General features: G+C 33.7%; 1 protein-coding gene across 2 annotated transcripts in view; it reads right to left on the bottom strand.

Moving 5' to 3' along the window:
• Positions 1 to 17,327, bottom strand: part of LOC143239605 (gamma-aminobutyric acid receptor subunit pi-like) — a 61,891-nt gene continuing 44,564 nt past the window's right edge. The window contains exons 3-9 of one of the 2 annotated variants that reach the window (XM_076480857.1): positions 16,563 to 16,630; positions 16,041 to 16,267; positions 13,593 to 13,675; positions 12,775 to 12,933; positions 9,553 to 9,932; positions 4,951 to 5,083; positions 1 to 207 (exon numbers count right to left, since the gene is read on the bottom strand). In XM_076480857.1, coding sequence (XP_076336972.1) covers positions 143 to 207; positions 4,951 to 5,083; positions 9,553 to 9,932; positions 12,775 to 12,933; positions 13,593 to 13,675; positions 16,041 to 16,267; positions 16,563 to 16,630 — 1,115 coding nt within the window. In that variant the 3' untranslated portion in view covers positions 1 to 142. Of the gene's footprint in view, positions 208 to 4,824; positions 5,084 to 9,552; positions 9,933 to 12,774; positions 12,934 to 13,592; positions 13,676 to 16,040; positions 16,268 to 16,562; positions 16,631 to 17,327 lie in introns of those variants that run through there. The other variant, XM_076480855.1, reaches the window with a different exon arrangement.

Raw genomic sequence — 17,327 nt, forward strand, 5'->3', positions numbered from 1 at the left:
GGAAGCTTTTTATTGTAAAACGTTAAATAATTAAATGTTTCTCTACGATATCAATAATGTTAGTTACTTGACGAATCATGAAGCATTTCCGTATATAATGACATGTGAAGTCCATCGCTGAAACAGCAATACATTTCCGGGTTTACGTTAAAAGCAGGGATTCGATTTTCCACTCGGTGGATACAGCAGATAGCCAATACGGCTTTGCTATAAGAAAAATACACACTCAAAACACACGACATATCAAACTGTTGTTTTTTTAAAGATCAAATAATTATAAGTGAAATTCAAACAGAAAAATAAATACCACTTTGAAAAAAATGTTCACATTATAACACAGGATAAATATTATTTACAACAAATGTTTACAGCACAACACAGGATAAATATTACTCATAAGAAATGTTTACAGAATAACACAGGATAAATATTACTCACAACAAATTTTTATAATATAACACAGGATATACATTACTCTCAACAAATGTTTACAGTATAACATAGGATAAATATTGCGCATAGAATCTTTTTACAGTATAACACAAGGTAAATATTACTCTCAACAAATGTTTACAGTATAACATAGGATAAATATTACTCACAACATCTCTTTACAATACAACACAGGGTAAATATTACTCACAACAAATGTTTATAATATAATACAGGATAAATATCACTCACAACAAATGTTTACAGAATAACACAGGATAAATATTACTCACGACAAATGTTTACAGTATAACAAGGATAAATATTACTCACAACAAATGTTTACAGTATAACAAGGATAAATATTACTCATAACAAATGTTTACAGAATAACACAGGATAAATATTACTAACGACAAATGTTTACAGTATAACAAGGATAAATATTACTCACAACAAATGTTTACAGTATAACAAGGATAAATATTACACACAACAAATGTTTACAGAATAACACAGGATAAATATTACTCACGACAAATGTTTACAGAATAACACAGGATAAATATTACTCACGACAAATGTTTACAGTATAACAAGGATAAATATTACTCACAACAAATGTTTACAGTATAACAAGGATAAATATTACTCATAACAAATGTTTACAGTGTAACACAGGATAAATATTACTCACGACAAATGTTTACAGTATAACACAGGATAAATATTACTCACAAATTTTTTATATAATAACAGGAAAAATATTACTCACAACAAATGTTTACAGTATAAAATAGGATTAATATTACTTATAACAAATGTTTACAGAATAACACAGGATAAATATTACTCATAACAAATGTTTATAACATAACAAGGATAAATATTACTCACACATAATACAGGAAAATATTACACAGTTTATATAATATTACTATTACTTATAACATGTCTTTACAGTATAACACAGGTTAAATATTACTCACAACAAATGTTTATAACATAATACAGGATAAATATTACTCACAGCAAATGTTTATAACATAATACAGGATAAATATTACTCACAACAAATGTTTATAACATAATACAGGATAAATATTACTCATAACATCTCTTTACAGTATAACACAGGATAAATATTACTCACAACAAATGTTTACATTATAACACAGGATAAATATTACTCACGACAAATGTTTACAGTATAACACAGGATAAATATTACTCACAACAAATGTTTACAGTATAACACAGGATAAATATTACTTATAACAAATGTTTACAGTATAACAAGGATAAATATTACTCATAACAAATGTTTACAGTATAACAAGGATAAATATTACTCATAACAAATGTTTACAGAATAACACAGGATAAATATTACTCACGACAAATGTTTACAGTATAACACAGGATAAATATTACTCACAACAAATGTTTACAGTATAACACAGGATAAATATTACTCACAACATCTCTTTACAGTGTACCACATGATAAATATTACTCATGACAAATTTTTAAAATATAACACAAAATAAATATTGCTCACAAATTTTTTTTATATTATAACAGGATAAATATTACTCACAACAAATGTTTACAGTATAAAATAGGATTAATATTGCTTATAACATGTCTTTACAGCATAACACAGGGTAAATATTACTCATAACAAATGTTTATAACATAATACAGGATAAATATTACTCACAACAAATGTTTATAACATAATACAGGATAAATATTACTCACAACAAATGTTTATAACATAATACAGGATAAATATTACTCATAACATCTCTTTACAGTATAACACAGGGTAAATATTACTCACAACAAATGTTTACATTATAACACAGGATAAATATTACTCACGACAAATGTTTACAGTATAAAACAGGATAAATATTAGTCACAACATCTCTTTACAGTATAACACATGATAAATATTACTTATAACATCCTTTTACAGTATAACACAGGATAAATATTACTCACAACGAATGTTTACAATATAACACAGGAAAAAAATTTGCTCACGACAAATGTTTACAATGTAACACACTGTAAATATTTAATTCAGCAAATGCTTGTAATATAACACGGGATAAACATTATTTCTAATATATATCACAGAATAAATATTAAATCCACCAATGTTTACTATGGATTTGAAATAAATATTTTTTCAAGCAATTGTTTATTATTTAAATAATGACAAATATTTATTTTTATCAAATGTAATGACTTATATCAGAAGAGCTGCTAAACGTGCATACTAATTCATAAAATAAATAATAAATTGTCTTAATTATGAGAAACAACCAGCCCGAAGTCATCGATTTGGTACCCTTGCTCCTAGCGGTGTTTTCAGTATACAACATAAAACGTATATTTATTTACATAAGCGTTTACTCCAAGCTAAAGTTCTACATTTATAAACATAAAATATTTATATTAGCAATTATTACTGAGAATATATTTCTATGATTAGGATTAAATGTACAATTTTTTAGTGATATTACGAACTTTTAATTGGACATTTTCTCACAATAAAAAGTAAATTTTTTGCTCAAGATTTCTTTTTTAAATTATTTCTTTATTTTACACCCGCTACTTTATCCAAGTATGCTTAGAAGTTAATCACCCCAGTGGCACAGCGGCATATCTGCAGACTTACAAAGCTAGAAACCAAGTTCTGAGAGCCCATTGTGTAGCCATGTGTTTAATTACAAACAAACGTCACTGTCACCCTACAACGTAAAATTAGGCTTATAATTATTAATCTCTCGTGTATTAATTCAAAGCTAGTTCAAAATTGTAGTTTTCTGAGATTTTTCTCAGAAACGATAGATCACTGAATGCTCAACTAATTTCTCAGTGTGCTGGAAACTTCTATTTTCGTAGTATTTTTCAGAATCTTTTTCAAAGATGTTATTCCACTTTTATCTTACCAAGAAGGAGCTTTTAAACAATATATTAGAACTTCAGTTTATACTCTTATAACGTATATTTATAATTTTGTGATTTGTTTATTTTTATTTGCCGTTGTTAAGTTTAAAATTTAATAACGTAGGCCTAGAAATTCATAAATATTTTGACGTTAGAGTTTCTAGTAAATTCGAGGGTATATTATAAATACGAGGGACAGTTAAGAGTAAAAAAGATAGCAGAGTTTCTCCTAACGATGTAGTGAATCAGTTTTTGTTTCAGAGAGAAGTGGTATAATTATAAGTATTTTACGTTTATGTGGTGCAGTTTAGAGCCATTTGCAAATGTAAGCTATAAGTTACTAAACTACTCAAGCTTGTAAAAGCGTTAGGAGATATAAATTGATTTGTTATCAGTTACGTGGACTAGACTTTGAATTATTCTCACAATATAATACAAATAGATAGCCCTTGTGTGGCTTTGCGCGAAATTCAAAGCCAAACAAACCCTCTAATCTGCCATTTCTAAATTCGGCACGATCACCCTCTGCCAGCCTTACGTGAAATTTAACAATCTTAAAGTATTGTTTTCAGTTTTGTTTATGATATTAATAAACTGTAAAAATCAAGTATATTTTATAATTTTTAAGTTAATCCCGAGTATTGATTTCAATTATACCATAGCAGTTGTATTTACAGCTGCCCAAGGATTAAACTTAGTTTTAACACATTACAGTTTTGACTTGAATGTGCTACGTATCATAAGTCCTCGATTTATTCTCTTACACATATTTAAGAACAAATTTGCACATTAGTGTACTTATTGCGTTATAATGCAATGGTCAGTTCCACTACTCGTTAGTCAAAGAGTAGCCCAAGGGCTGGAAGTGAGTGGTGTTGACTAGCTGTTTTCCTCGTAGTGTATCACTGTTAAATTAGGAACGGCTAGCCCTCGTGTAGCCTTGCGCGAAATTCCAGTTAAACCATACTTAAAGAAAAGGTTTTCGCTATGAACACGTCCATATTCAGTACTTAAGTTTTGCCAAATATTTTCAGACCTCTTGTTTAATGCATTTTTTTCCCCTTGGTTGCATTGTCTCCTGACATTTGACTGCTGTTGTGAACTAATGTAACTCATCCATCCTTATCCCAAATAGCAGGCTTAATAATGTTTCAATTATATTCTAAAAATCAACCCCCTCTATCGTGAGGAATAATTTGATACCTTTTTAATTTTCCAAAATTAAATACTAGTTGTGTTAATTGCATTTGAATTTAAAATAGGAACCGAACATCTTATCCAGTTTGACTTTTACTTTCAATATACACGTAAAACGACAGCAACAAATAATAAAACGCCTTTGAGACTTCTGATGGAAGTTTTTCATTTGTAATGTAATCAAGCGTAAAAAAGACAAGCGAACTGAGATGGAAACTACAGACACTGGAAATAGTTTTAGTCTTTAATCGCTGCCTGGAGTAGAAAAAGTGAGATAGTATGGCCAATACATAATGTTAAAAAGTAAAAAGAAAAAAGGAAATATTAAACGTGATATCTTATCAATACACTTTGTACTTTGCATGCTGCCAGTTGATCCTGATATATTTTGTCGTTTCTCACTAGATGGCGCCAAACGTTCTATTGGTTCCCCCGAGGATACCCAGGATACTTTTGTTCGTACAGGGTCCGACTTGTCAGCGACTGCCATCTGTAACAAAAGAGTTTCAATTGAAACGTTCTATTTGAATCATATAATTCTTAGAATAATCTCACTCGGATTCACTAATGGGATGTACTAAACTATTACAGTATCAGTTCTCTCTTAGACGATTTAGATCAACCATTCGGTTTCGAGATAATCAAATCAAACTGAAATAGACAGCAACTGTCTAGGTTTAGAGCGGCACTTGTTGATACATTCTTCAAGGACTAACCTACAAAAGTACTTCTGGTAACAAGGAAAGCGTGAGGAAAGTCTTAGGTCTACAGATTAATCTTGCACTGATTTTGCGAGAATTTGTTTGGTATCAAGAGAAACTGAAGTGGACGTGACGTGACAGGCCGGTTGTTCTTCTGATGCAGTTGGTAGAACGATTGATGGTTTGATGGTTGATAGCCATAAACTGCTGATTTTCAGAATTAGTTTCTATTTCGTGATGGTTTAAACGTCTAGATGTAGAAAAGTTCTTGGTTGTTGTTTTTTTCGAAGATACTTTTATACATTAATCCTTCAAGAGTTGGAGATGAGTGCTGTTGATTACCTTCCTCCCCACTTGTCTATTAGATCGAAATTAGGGACGCCAATACTTTTAAATCAAGTGCAACAAAATATAAAGATAATTGATCTGGACAGATTTCAATTCCGAGGACAGTACTTTTTTTCCTCGTAATCTGAGGGTCGCCGGTTCGAATCTCTGTCACACCAAACATGCTCGCCCTTTAAGCCGTGGGGCGATACAAAGTGACGGTCAATCCCACTATTCGTTGGTATAAGAGTAGCCAAGAGTTGGCGGTGGGTGGTGATGGCTAGCTGCTTTCCCTCAAATCTTACATTGGAAAATTAGGGACGGCTACCGCTGATAGCCCTCGCGTAGCTTTGCGCGAAATTTAAACAAAACTAAAACCAAACCAAACCCTCAAGTCTCTCTCTGCTAAATCAGAGACGCCGAGCTTAGATAGACCTCGTGTAGGTTTGCGCGAAATTCAAAACAAACTAACAAATTTCAAAGGAGAGATACTATTAAATGCACATCAGCCTATAATCGAATAGTGTACCCACGGCCCAAGTTGCGGAGCGTGATTTTATGGCAACCATGAATTCTCACTTTCAACAGTTCATAGACACACTAACTAATAAGCTACGGCCAGGTTCCTACACCGCTTTGCGCGAAATTCAAACAAAGAAATTTTTCCTAAAAAACAGAAACTGGTAGTAATGTATATTGTAAAACAGTGTTGGTCTTTTTATCAAGTGTAATATTTTTATTTCGAAGATATAAATTAGAGTAAACTTTGAGACTTTCTTTTCACTTCTACACGGTCTTGAGTCATCTAGAAATCCTCGTGTGGAGTCTTTAAAACAATACAATTTAAATAAAAAAAAAGTTGGTGGACATATATAATTTTAGGTGAAAAGGAAACACTGTCCTGTAGACATCGTTTGAATCATAATCCTCGTCCAAGAATAATCAAACCTCGAATTACTGGTTTATTAATCTCAAATGAACACCATAAATGTAAACAACAGACTTAGTTCTTTATCAGCTATCTTTGGCTCAAGTGTGTAACTTTTTCTATTAACTTCATTTTATTTTCGGATTTTGTTCTATAAATTTTTGGTAATTTTCATCAGTTTTAACACATTACAATTTTGACTTGAATGTGCTACGTATCGTAAGTCCTCGATTTATTCTCTTACACATGCTTAAAAACCAGTTTGCACATTAGTGTACTTATTAACCACGAGTATTGGTGCCATGAACTGTTTTTGCTAAGTGAACATCGACTTACGAACATTTTGTTACATCTAATGAGATAATAGTTTAACACTATGACCATGGTAACTGGGTATTACACACCCACACATGCGCGCGCAGGCATAAAATGTGTCATGTATGTACACACAAATATGAAATGTGTGTTATGTATACACATGTATTTTCAATGGTTTATTTTTAAAAAAATGACCTGATCGTTACTGTTTCTGTTATATTCTAGCTGGCGTGTTCCAGATTCACCAAAACATTGGCAACATTAAAGTTATGGTTGAAACTCTTTTATTACACGCACTTATAACTTCTGAAAGTCCTTAAGAACTAAACAAAGAATGCGGTGTTTAAAAGTGTATTAGGCCTAACACTAACATCTTACGCAGAGGCGCCTGAACAGGAGGAGCAATTGCACACAACTTTTGCCTATTTGACTTTTACAGCAACTGTAAATTATATTACTATATTAATTTTCTCAGTAGATGCCCCCAAACCCCTATAGACTGAGCTGCTTTTAGTAGATTCTTATACTTTCATTGTAAAATCTTCAGGTCTAGCCAAGCACCCCCACTCTCCAGCTACTTCTGACCCCATTGTTATGACAAGTGTTATCAGAAAAACAGTTACGTTAGTGCAGAGCAAATAAACCGTCTGTTGTGCTAATTTTCCAATTTTTATAACAAGCTCAGATTAAAGTTCGGAGCGTGTTCAACCCATCTTGTTCTGAACCCATGACCTTTCGATCCACAGTCCGAAACGTTAACTACTAGGCCATGCCCAATCTCTCTGTTATAGTTAAAGGTAAGTAAAAAAAATGCAATCATCTGATTCCAAATTTATGTAGTATGAACTAAAAATGGCAAAGCGATAGTTTCTTATTTCATGTACATACTGTAGTTTATTATCTAGTGTTTGCCTCTAAGCCTATTCGGTGTTTACTATCATATAAAAAACAACAACATTTGCCTACATCGTGTGCACTGTACCACTATAACATATATTATATAATGCGAAGTTACGTCAACAGAGAGGAATCATGAATAGAGAAACAACAAGCTTGTTGACCGAGTACAATAATCATGCGAAAAGTCTCTGAATTTCTGATAGCGTTAAGTTTTCGTTGTTAGCAAACGACCATTTTCTTTGTTTACTTTCATATCATTAGACTCACGTTCTCCCCAGAGTGTATGAGATGCTTATAAAGACACGCACGCCTTAAATAAATACGAGGTCTTTCCTGAAACACTGTATTGATTACGTTAGTTTAAAAAATTAAAAAAAAAACGACCCTGGCATGGCCAAGCGCGTAAGGCGTGCGACTCGTAATCCGAGGGTCGCGGGTTTGCGCCCGCGTCGCGCTAAACATGCTCGCCCTCCCAGCCGTGGGGGTGTATAATGTGACGGTCAATCCCACTATTCGTTGGTAAAAGAGTAGCCCAAGAGTTGGCGGTGGGTGGTGATGACTAGCTGCCTTCCCTCTAGTCTTACACTGCTAAATTAGGGACGGCTAGCACAGATAGCCCTCGAGTAGCTTTGCGCGAAATTCAACAACAAAAAAACGACAAATAGTTAAACTGAGCGTGATGAATTCACAGAGACGTCTTTCACGCTTGGAAAACAAAATTAAAATGAAAGGTACGGTCACTGAGCTAATATTCTCAATATAACACGGTTACTCCAGAGCTAATATTCTTAATTTAACACGGTTACTCCAGAGCTAATATTCTTAATTTAACATAGTTACTCCAGGGATAATATTCTTAATATAACACGGTTACTCCAGAGCTAATATTCTTAATATAGCACGGTTACTCCAGAGCTAATATTCTCAATATAACACGGTTACTCCAGAGCTAATATTCTCAATATAACACGGTTACTCCAGAGCTAATATTCTTAATTTAACATAGTTACTCCAGAGCTAATATTCTTAATATAGCACGGTTACTCCAGAGCTAGTATTCTTAATATAGCACGGTTACTCCAGAGCTAATATTCTCAATATAACACGGTTACTCCAGAGCTAATATTCTTAATATAACACGGTTACTCAAGAGCTAATATTCTTAATATAACACGGTTACTCAAGAGCTAATATTCTTAATATAACACGGTTACTCAAGAGCTAATATTCTTAATATAACACGGCTACTCCAGAGCTAATATACTTAATATAACACGGTTACTCCAGAGTTAATATTCTCAATATAGCACGGTTACTCCAGAGCTAATATTCTCAATATAACACGGTTACTCCAGAGCTAATATTCTTATTATAACACAGTTACTCCAGAGTTAATCTTCTTAATTTAACACGGTTACTCCAAGCTAATATTCTTAATTTAACACGGTTACTCCAGAGCTAATCTTCTTAATTTAACATAGTTACTCCAATTACCACTGAAGTGGAGATGATATATTAATATACCTTTAGATAATTAATGAATTTGGGCTAAAACATGGAACTTTCATAAAACAGGCCACATCAGGCTAACAAACCCAGGCTGTTTGAGGGCAAGCATAATGTTTTTTATTCGGCTGGTGAGGCTCAGCTCCAAATTCCTAGAATCTTATTTTCTGTGCATATTTTGAGTTTTTATTTTTGTAAAATTAAATTTGAAAGTCAAGTTTAATGATGTTTAAAATATTTGTAATAGTTTTTTTGGTTTTTCATAATTATCAACATTACCTTCTTAATGTTACCAGCACAAAGCTGGAAAGGAAAACAAAGGCACCTTCCGTCGAACGTTTTGTAAAAGGTGATGTAATATGAAATGGCGTACTCCACCAGCGTAGCAAACACCATGTTGATACAGAAAAACAGCCACACATCCAGAGCGTTGATGTACGCCACTGGAGGTATGGAACTTCGTGACTGGACTACTTGGGTCGCCAGTGTCAGTAGCGAAGTCACTCCTAGGGTCACTCGAGCTGGAACTGCTCCGACGTCCAGCCAAAACGATAACCAGGACATCAAAACCACCAGAACACTAGGAATATAGGTGTTGATGATATATGAAGTCAGATGACGTGAAAATGTAAATTTCGCTATCATTGTGGTATAATTTCCTAGAAGGAGAAAAAAAGACATTAAGTTTATTTATTTGTTTGAAGTTAAGCACAGAGCTACACAATGGGCAATTTGTGATTTGCCTATCACGGGTAATGAAACCCGATTTATAGCGTTGTAAGTCTGCAGACGTACCGCTATGCCGCAGAGGAGCAAAACAATAACAATAATGACATACATATGCTTACGTCAATTGTCTATATCAGTTTAACTCTTTAATAATATCCCAAAACTTAGTTATAAGAATTGCAATACCATTTCTTAACAGCAACGTTAACTCAAAATAAAGTCTAGCTCTTATTTAGATGGTACATAAGAGCTGGTATTTAACTTCAGTCTCAGTGACAAAAGTATATTGGAACGGTCATACACACTCTCTGGATGAAATGTCAGTCCACTGCACGTTGACCCCAGTTAAAAGCTGGGGTCAAGCGTCATGCTGAAGGACACAATAACATGTCACTAAATAGTCTCGAAATCACAACTTTTTTGACAGCAAGTCCAATATACTAGCCACTGACCCACACGCTGGTTTCTTATAACCTACAGTCCTTCGAATATTTGAAATTAATTAATTAGTAACAAGTTATGTGTTCGTGAGTTCTGATTGTCCGTGAACATTAACGAACACAGATTTATGATTTAATAGTTTTAAAGTCTGATTCTGTTCTAAAAGATATCAGTTCTTCGCCTTTTTGTGAAATCAAAGGTTTGGTTTGTTTAAACTTTCGCACAGTGCTACATGAGGGCTATCTGCGCTAGTAAATCCTAATTTAGCAGTGAAAGACTAGAAGGAAGGCTACTAGTCAACAGCAGCCGATGTAAAACAATTTTTATCCATATTATATAAACAAATTTTGAATACACGAAAGAGTGTGAAGACCTCAAACAAGGTCGAATAGTTTGATCATATAATATTTACTCAGAAGATATATTTATTGCATTAAGCATGTAATATATCAGACTTTAAATGTATAACACGTTTAGTTAGTGCTTATATATAGGTACATATATGTATATGCAAATAAAACTTTTTTTTTTGCTGCAGTGGATAAGGGTTAACATGTCACTAACGTCTGGCTCCCTCCCAGTCTAAGGTTTGGGATCTGCTGAACCGCACCAAAAACAAGATATAAGCCACACTTATGAGGGTTTTCATCATCTTCGTAAAAGAACCTCGCAGTCTAACGTATAACTGTCTGTTTGTTTTTTAATTTAGCGCAAAGCTACACGAGGATTATCTGCGCTAGCTGTCCCTAATTTATCAGTAAAAGACTAGAGGGAAGACAGCTACTCATCAAGACCCACCACCAACACTTAGGCTACTTTTCTATCAACGAGTAGTGGGAGTGACCGAACATTACAACACCTTCACAGCCGAAAAGTCAAGTATGTTTGATGGAAAGGGGATTCGAACCTGCGACCTTCGTATTGAGAGGCGAGCACCCAAACTATCTGGCCATGTCGGACCATTTTGAAAGATAAATGATAACACTAGAGTTTTCCTTTCAAAATGTATTGAACTATTAACATTTATTTATTTTTATTTATTTATATATTTGCATAACGTATGTGAAATAGATTAGAAAAAATAATAAATCGAAATTGTTATTTTTTCGTTTCCATCTGACTTTCTAATTCGCAAATGTTAAAACAATCAGTTCAATATTTCAGTATTTTACGTTAACCCTTCCTTCATTACTTACTACAGCCTCCCTAACTCATGTTTTCAAACCTCTCTGAGTTCAGTTTCGTCTTTCTCTCGTTCAGGTCAAAGAATACGAACTTAAAAACGCGAAAAATCGTGATTCGATAACGGTGTTAGGCACACTAGATAAAAGTATTCATTTTCTTAAACGCTTATGTTTCTGACCAACTGGTGTTTAGTTTTGCCAACTTACATATATATATTTATATACACAAATTACTCTAATATTAAAATTTAGTTTTGCCAGTTCTCTTATGTTCCAAACGTTGATATAGTTACACTACTAGAAGTTTGGGTCTTTTCTCAATCCCCATTAAAGTAACCTACAATAACTTAGGTATTTGGATAATGTTAGAGCTCGTGTCTAGATCACTATTCCTTATTATATACACTGCTGGCCAAAGTCTTAAGGCCAATGAACATAAAGAAAAATTATGCATTTTACGTTGTTAGACTCAACCACTTATTTGAGTAGAGCTTCGAAAGATAAAAATAAGAAAATGGAAAATAAAAACTATTTTAACATTTAATAGGGAAAATGTGAACATTATGAAATTAGCCTAAATACTAGTCGGTCAAATGTGATCTAATGTGATATGCTGTGATCTAATCGCCTACTCGTATGTGTACCAAACATTGTTATGCTGTGATCTAATCGCCTACTCGTATGTGTACCAAACATTGTTATGCTGTGATCTAATCGCCTACTCGTATGTGTACCAAACATTGTTATGCTGTGATCTAATCGCCTACTCGTATGTGTACCAAACATTGTTATGCTGTGATCTAATCGCCTACTCGTATGTGTACCAAACATTGTTATGCTGTGGGATAAATACTACGCAATCTCGTTACCCAGTTTGTTCGATTTTTACTATTTACGAGTTTCAGAACTTTGTAATTACAATACATCATTTTGTTTGACCTACCTGTGTTCCAATTCTTTGTGTGATCATTTTGCTTGACTTAGTGTATTCCTGTTCTTTGTGTGATCATTTTGCTTGACTTACCTGTGTTCCAGTTCTTTGTGTGATCATTTTGCTTGACTTACCTGTGTTCCAGTTCTTTGTGTGATCATTTTGCTTGACTTACCCGTGTTCCAGTTCTTTTTGTGATCAATTTGCTTGACTTACCTGTGTTCCAGTTCTGCATGTGCTCGGTCGTATTCATAGCAGAAAGTTTAAACTGAGGCAGCTTTACAGGAGATAACAAAACAATAGCATCTATGTCTTTAACTGGACTGTCAAGGTCATTTGTCCAGTGAAGGCGAGCTATGTTATCAGGATGAGCAACTGGAAAAAAAAAAGAAGACATAAATTCACGTAGAAATACTTGTAGTCTTACGCTATAAGAACTTCTTTCATTGGTAGATTAGATTACATAGCATGGCTGATACACTAATCAGAATATGTCTAAAACATATTAGTTCTTGGAAATATATGAACTATCATTACTTGCCACTAGAGGGGGTAAATAGCGCTTCCATACAGATCTTATTTTGAATGAATTAAATAAATGAATGAAGCACTTTAAGATTATTTTATGGAATTAGTTCTACTCTTTGTATTGGTACAAAAATCCGTGTATAGTTTAACTCTTTTTATCTTCTAGCTACCTGTACGAGCGATTATTTTGAAAATAAATAGTTTAAATCACGCGTGTCTCAGTTATTGTTAGGCTATTAAGCCATCGCAGACAGGGAAAATTCATACTTTGTATAAAGTCAAAGTTATTTTAAATATAATAAAAAAGGATAAATATTAAACTTTTATATCCACAAGGAGGCGCTTCAGTCGTATATTCACTTGTTAAAATGGTTTTACGTCAATTTTTTTTCTACAAAGGAGAAAGGTGGAATAGAATGACTGAAACCGTTTCCAAAACTGACAATCTATGGTAATTAAAAGCACAAAAGACTTAGATTCATTAGATAAATACTAATTATACTCACACAGAGATATTCGAATACTGCAAATCTGTATGTCCATAGGGTAAAATCGGAGATCCATCGGACAGCTAATCTGAAGCACGTACCTGAGATAGTCAGGAATTTATTTAAAGTTCGCATTTGAGAATGTCACACATTAGAGTGAACATATTTATATAAATTTTATCTTTTACTTAAAAGTCTTTTTTTATACTTTTATCACAATATTTAAAAACCTGAAAAAAAAGTTCCAGTTTATCTTTTCACTATTACGTTATCCTTTCACGCGAATATTATTACGTATCGTTTTATTTTAAATACTAAAAATAAAGTAGGACCATAAGAGTGTACAAAAAAGTACTGACAGAAATGTAGGCCTAGAGCAAATAAAAATAATTAACACACAAACACATACACGGACAAACATTATCCGTAATGTCATCGCATAAACTGTTAGGCCCCGGCATGGCCAGGTGGTTAAGGCACTCGACTCATAACCCGAGGGTCGCGGGCTCGAATCCCCCCGTTACACCAACCATGCTTTCCCTTTCAGCCGTGGGAGCGTTATAATGTGCGGTCAATCCCACTATTCGTTGGTTAAAGAGTAGCCCAAGAGTTGGCGGTGGGTGGTGATGACTAGCTGCCTTCCCTCTAGTCTTACACTGCTAAATTAGGGACGGCTAGCCCTTGTGAAGCTTTGCGCGAAATTCAAAACAAACAAACACTTTAGAAGTCAGTGTTATTGATTGTTATACACACTAACAGCCAGGTGTTGGTAGTGATTACCAAAACTATTCTTGAGACGTTTGTTTTCAGCCAGATGAATGTATACGTAAATACGTTAACAACAACAGAGAAAAACAAACATCGAAGACGTGATATTTCGTACAAGAAAATAACTGCTATAAAAATACGGTGAATCCAAAACACCACAATAAATAAGACGATTTCTAATTTTTTTAATTAATTAGATTTTATATCAGTGGTTCTGGCTCAACAAAATAACCGATACTTTGCTTTAGAAATTATCGGCCGAAACTCTGTTTCTTGTCTTCGGTTACCTTACTAAGCTATCAATCAACGTAAAACTATAGTTTAATGGACAAAACGCTTAACATGACAGACACACAAACAAAAGAATTTTTAAGACATTTTGTTTTTAATATTTTGCATAATCTGTCAAATATAAAAAAAAAACTGTTTAATGTAGGTGGTATGTATTTATTTATTTTGTGAGTTAATATTTCACGATTGTATAGTTTTATGATAAGAGAGTTAAAAGCAGACGATTGTTGAAAGTTGTGTTTGTAAGTTATTGATGTCTAGGCTATTGAATGTCGCATGCAATCCATTGACGTAGAGGATATAGAGATTTATTGAAGGCCTAAGCGATAGACGTATAAATAGCGGTAAGCGAATAAAATAGAGCGGGAAAAGAAAAAAAAACTAAAGTCACATAAAAGAGACGTTTGGTTAGAGAAAGGTTGAAAAACGTATAGTTAATCGTCGTAGAAATGAATCGTCTAACAACTGATATGTTAAGGTAGAATTAACATTTTTCTGATATTTTAAGAGAATAATTTGTCTCGTCTAAAGGTGTTCTAAAGCAATTGAGCCTGTCTATGTGGACTTTAAAAAAGCAGACGATTATTTAGAAGTAGGCTTATATAAGAAAAGCAGAAATTTATTGAAGGTAGGCCAAAATACGAAAAAGTAGACAGGTATCGGAGGTATAGGCTACAAATACAGAAACTCACGAACCGACATTAGTGAATTATACACCGATACAAATCTGACGAGAATAGATCCAAATAGGTTGGCTAATCAACTGAATTTTAAATGAGTTGGATTAGCCTAAGTAGAATTTTAACAAGAAGAATAGAATTGTATAGTATTTAAGACACAGCTATGATATATATAGTGTAAAGAACTGCTTGTGCATACGTTTAACTTGTTTTGAATATATTGTTTTAAAACAAGCGGAATGCGTGCTGTTCGTTTATTTTTGAATTATTTATCACCAGCAAGTCACAGATACCTCTTATAGAAGAATCCTAAGAACAATAACAACACTCAAGTTATTGAATTTACATACACTACTGCCACTGTATACAATATTAATAAGCGTGAACTTTATAATTAAGCACAATTTGGACAAATTATAAAGTTCAGGGACGACAAAAGTCACATTAAGAGTGTAAAAAAACACAAAGATCGACATTTTGTGGCACAAAGAAAAACAAAAGCTTTGTTATTAGATACAGCCAACTTAGTTCTGATAACACAGTTACCGTCATTAGAGCTAGTATAGTCATTAGTTCTGCGTTACCGAAACTAATCGATTGTAACTAATGTTAAAGACTCCACATCAGGCCAAAAAATATCGGCTTCATACTCTTTATATAGCTGCATAGTGTACAATGTGTCTCAAAAAAGGGTTTTATTTTTTGGTCTCGTGCTGTATTTAATTACCTGGAATAACGGTAGATCATACCGTCTTGCATAACCTTGACGTTAGTGTTAGGTACAGAGATCTTAAACATCTCTCCCCATTTACTGTTTTCGAAATAAATATCCGGAACCCATAGATTTGCAGATATTTCCTCTGGAAGTATGATCGGTCGCGCCCTCTGGATGCATTTGGTAACAAGTCTTTCGTCTCGCCACATATCATCAAAATACATGTGAACGTAAAAATCCTTAGGAAAAAACAACAACAAACAAACGGAACATTAGAATTTCTATAAGGCTGTACAGTCAAAGCAGATAACGTATAACAAAAATATAAAAATGCACATTTCTTTCAATGTGATACCACACTAAAATCAGCAATTTTTAAAACTTATATAACGCGACATCTATACGGTGTTTTTAAATTCAAAAAATACTAAGTATTATTATTTTCAGTATTATATTGCAATGCAATGTCTTGGACTCGTTGTTCTCGCAGGTGTTTATCAATTAGAAAAACAAGTGATATCGTATGATGCATACCATGCTCTCTTCATCAAGTCCATAGATGTCAGCGATTTGCAGTGTTATGTAGATATCCACTTCTTTACCTAAAACATAGAAAAAAATGAATGATAATTATGTATTATTTCGTAATACTTACTTCTAAAATACCTGTCGCACCAAATATGCTCGCTCTTTCAGCCGTGGGAGCGTTATAATTGACGGTCAATCCCACTATTCGTTGGTAAAAGAGTAGCCTAAGAGTTGGCGGTGGGTGGTGATGACTAGCTGCCTTCCCTCTAGTCTTACACTGCTAAATTAGGGACGGTTAGCGCGGATAGCCCTTGAGTAGCTTTGCGCGAAATTCAAAACAAATAAACCAATGTGGTTATAGCACTCAACCGGCCCCCCAGTGCCTCCGCGGTATGTTTGCGAACTTACAACGCTAAAAACCGGGTTTCGATACTCGTGGCGGGCAGACCACAAATAACTCATAGCTTTGTGCTTAATTCAAAACAACAACAACAGCACTCAACCGACGATTTGATGGTCGTGGGTTTGAGTCTCGTCATCAGACATGTTCGCTCTTTCATACCTGAAACGTTATAATAAGTGGTCAGTACCTCTCTTCGTTGATACAGATTAGCCCAAAAGTTGGCGGTGAATAATGTTGACTATAACCCTTTCCTTTAGTTTAGCTCTTTAAAATGAAGATAGCCCTGGTGCAACTTTGTGTGAAATTTAACAGACAAACAAGGAAATAAAAAATAAGCCCCTTTGGAATAACGTAAAAAAGGTGAGTGG

The sequence above is a fragment of the Tachypleus tridentatus genome, chromosome 13, assembly GCF_004210375.1.
Source record: "Tachypleus tridentatus isolate NWPU-2018 chromosome 13, ASM421037v1, whole genome shotgun sequence".
In the NCBI taxonomy this organism is placed as follows: domain Eukaryota; kingdom Metazoa; phylum Arthropoda; class Merostomata; order Xiphosura; family Limulidae; genus Tachypleus; species Tachypleus tridentatus.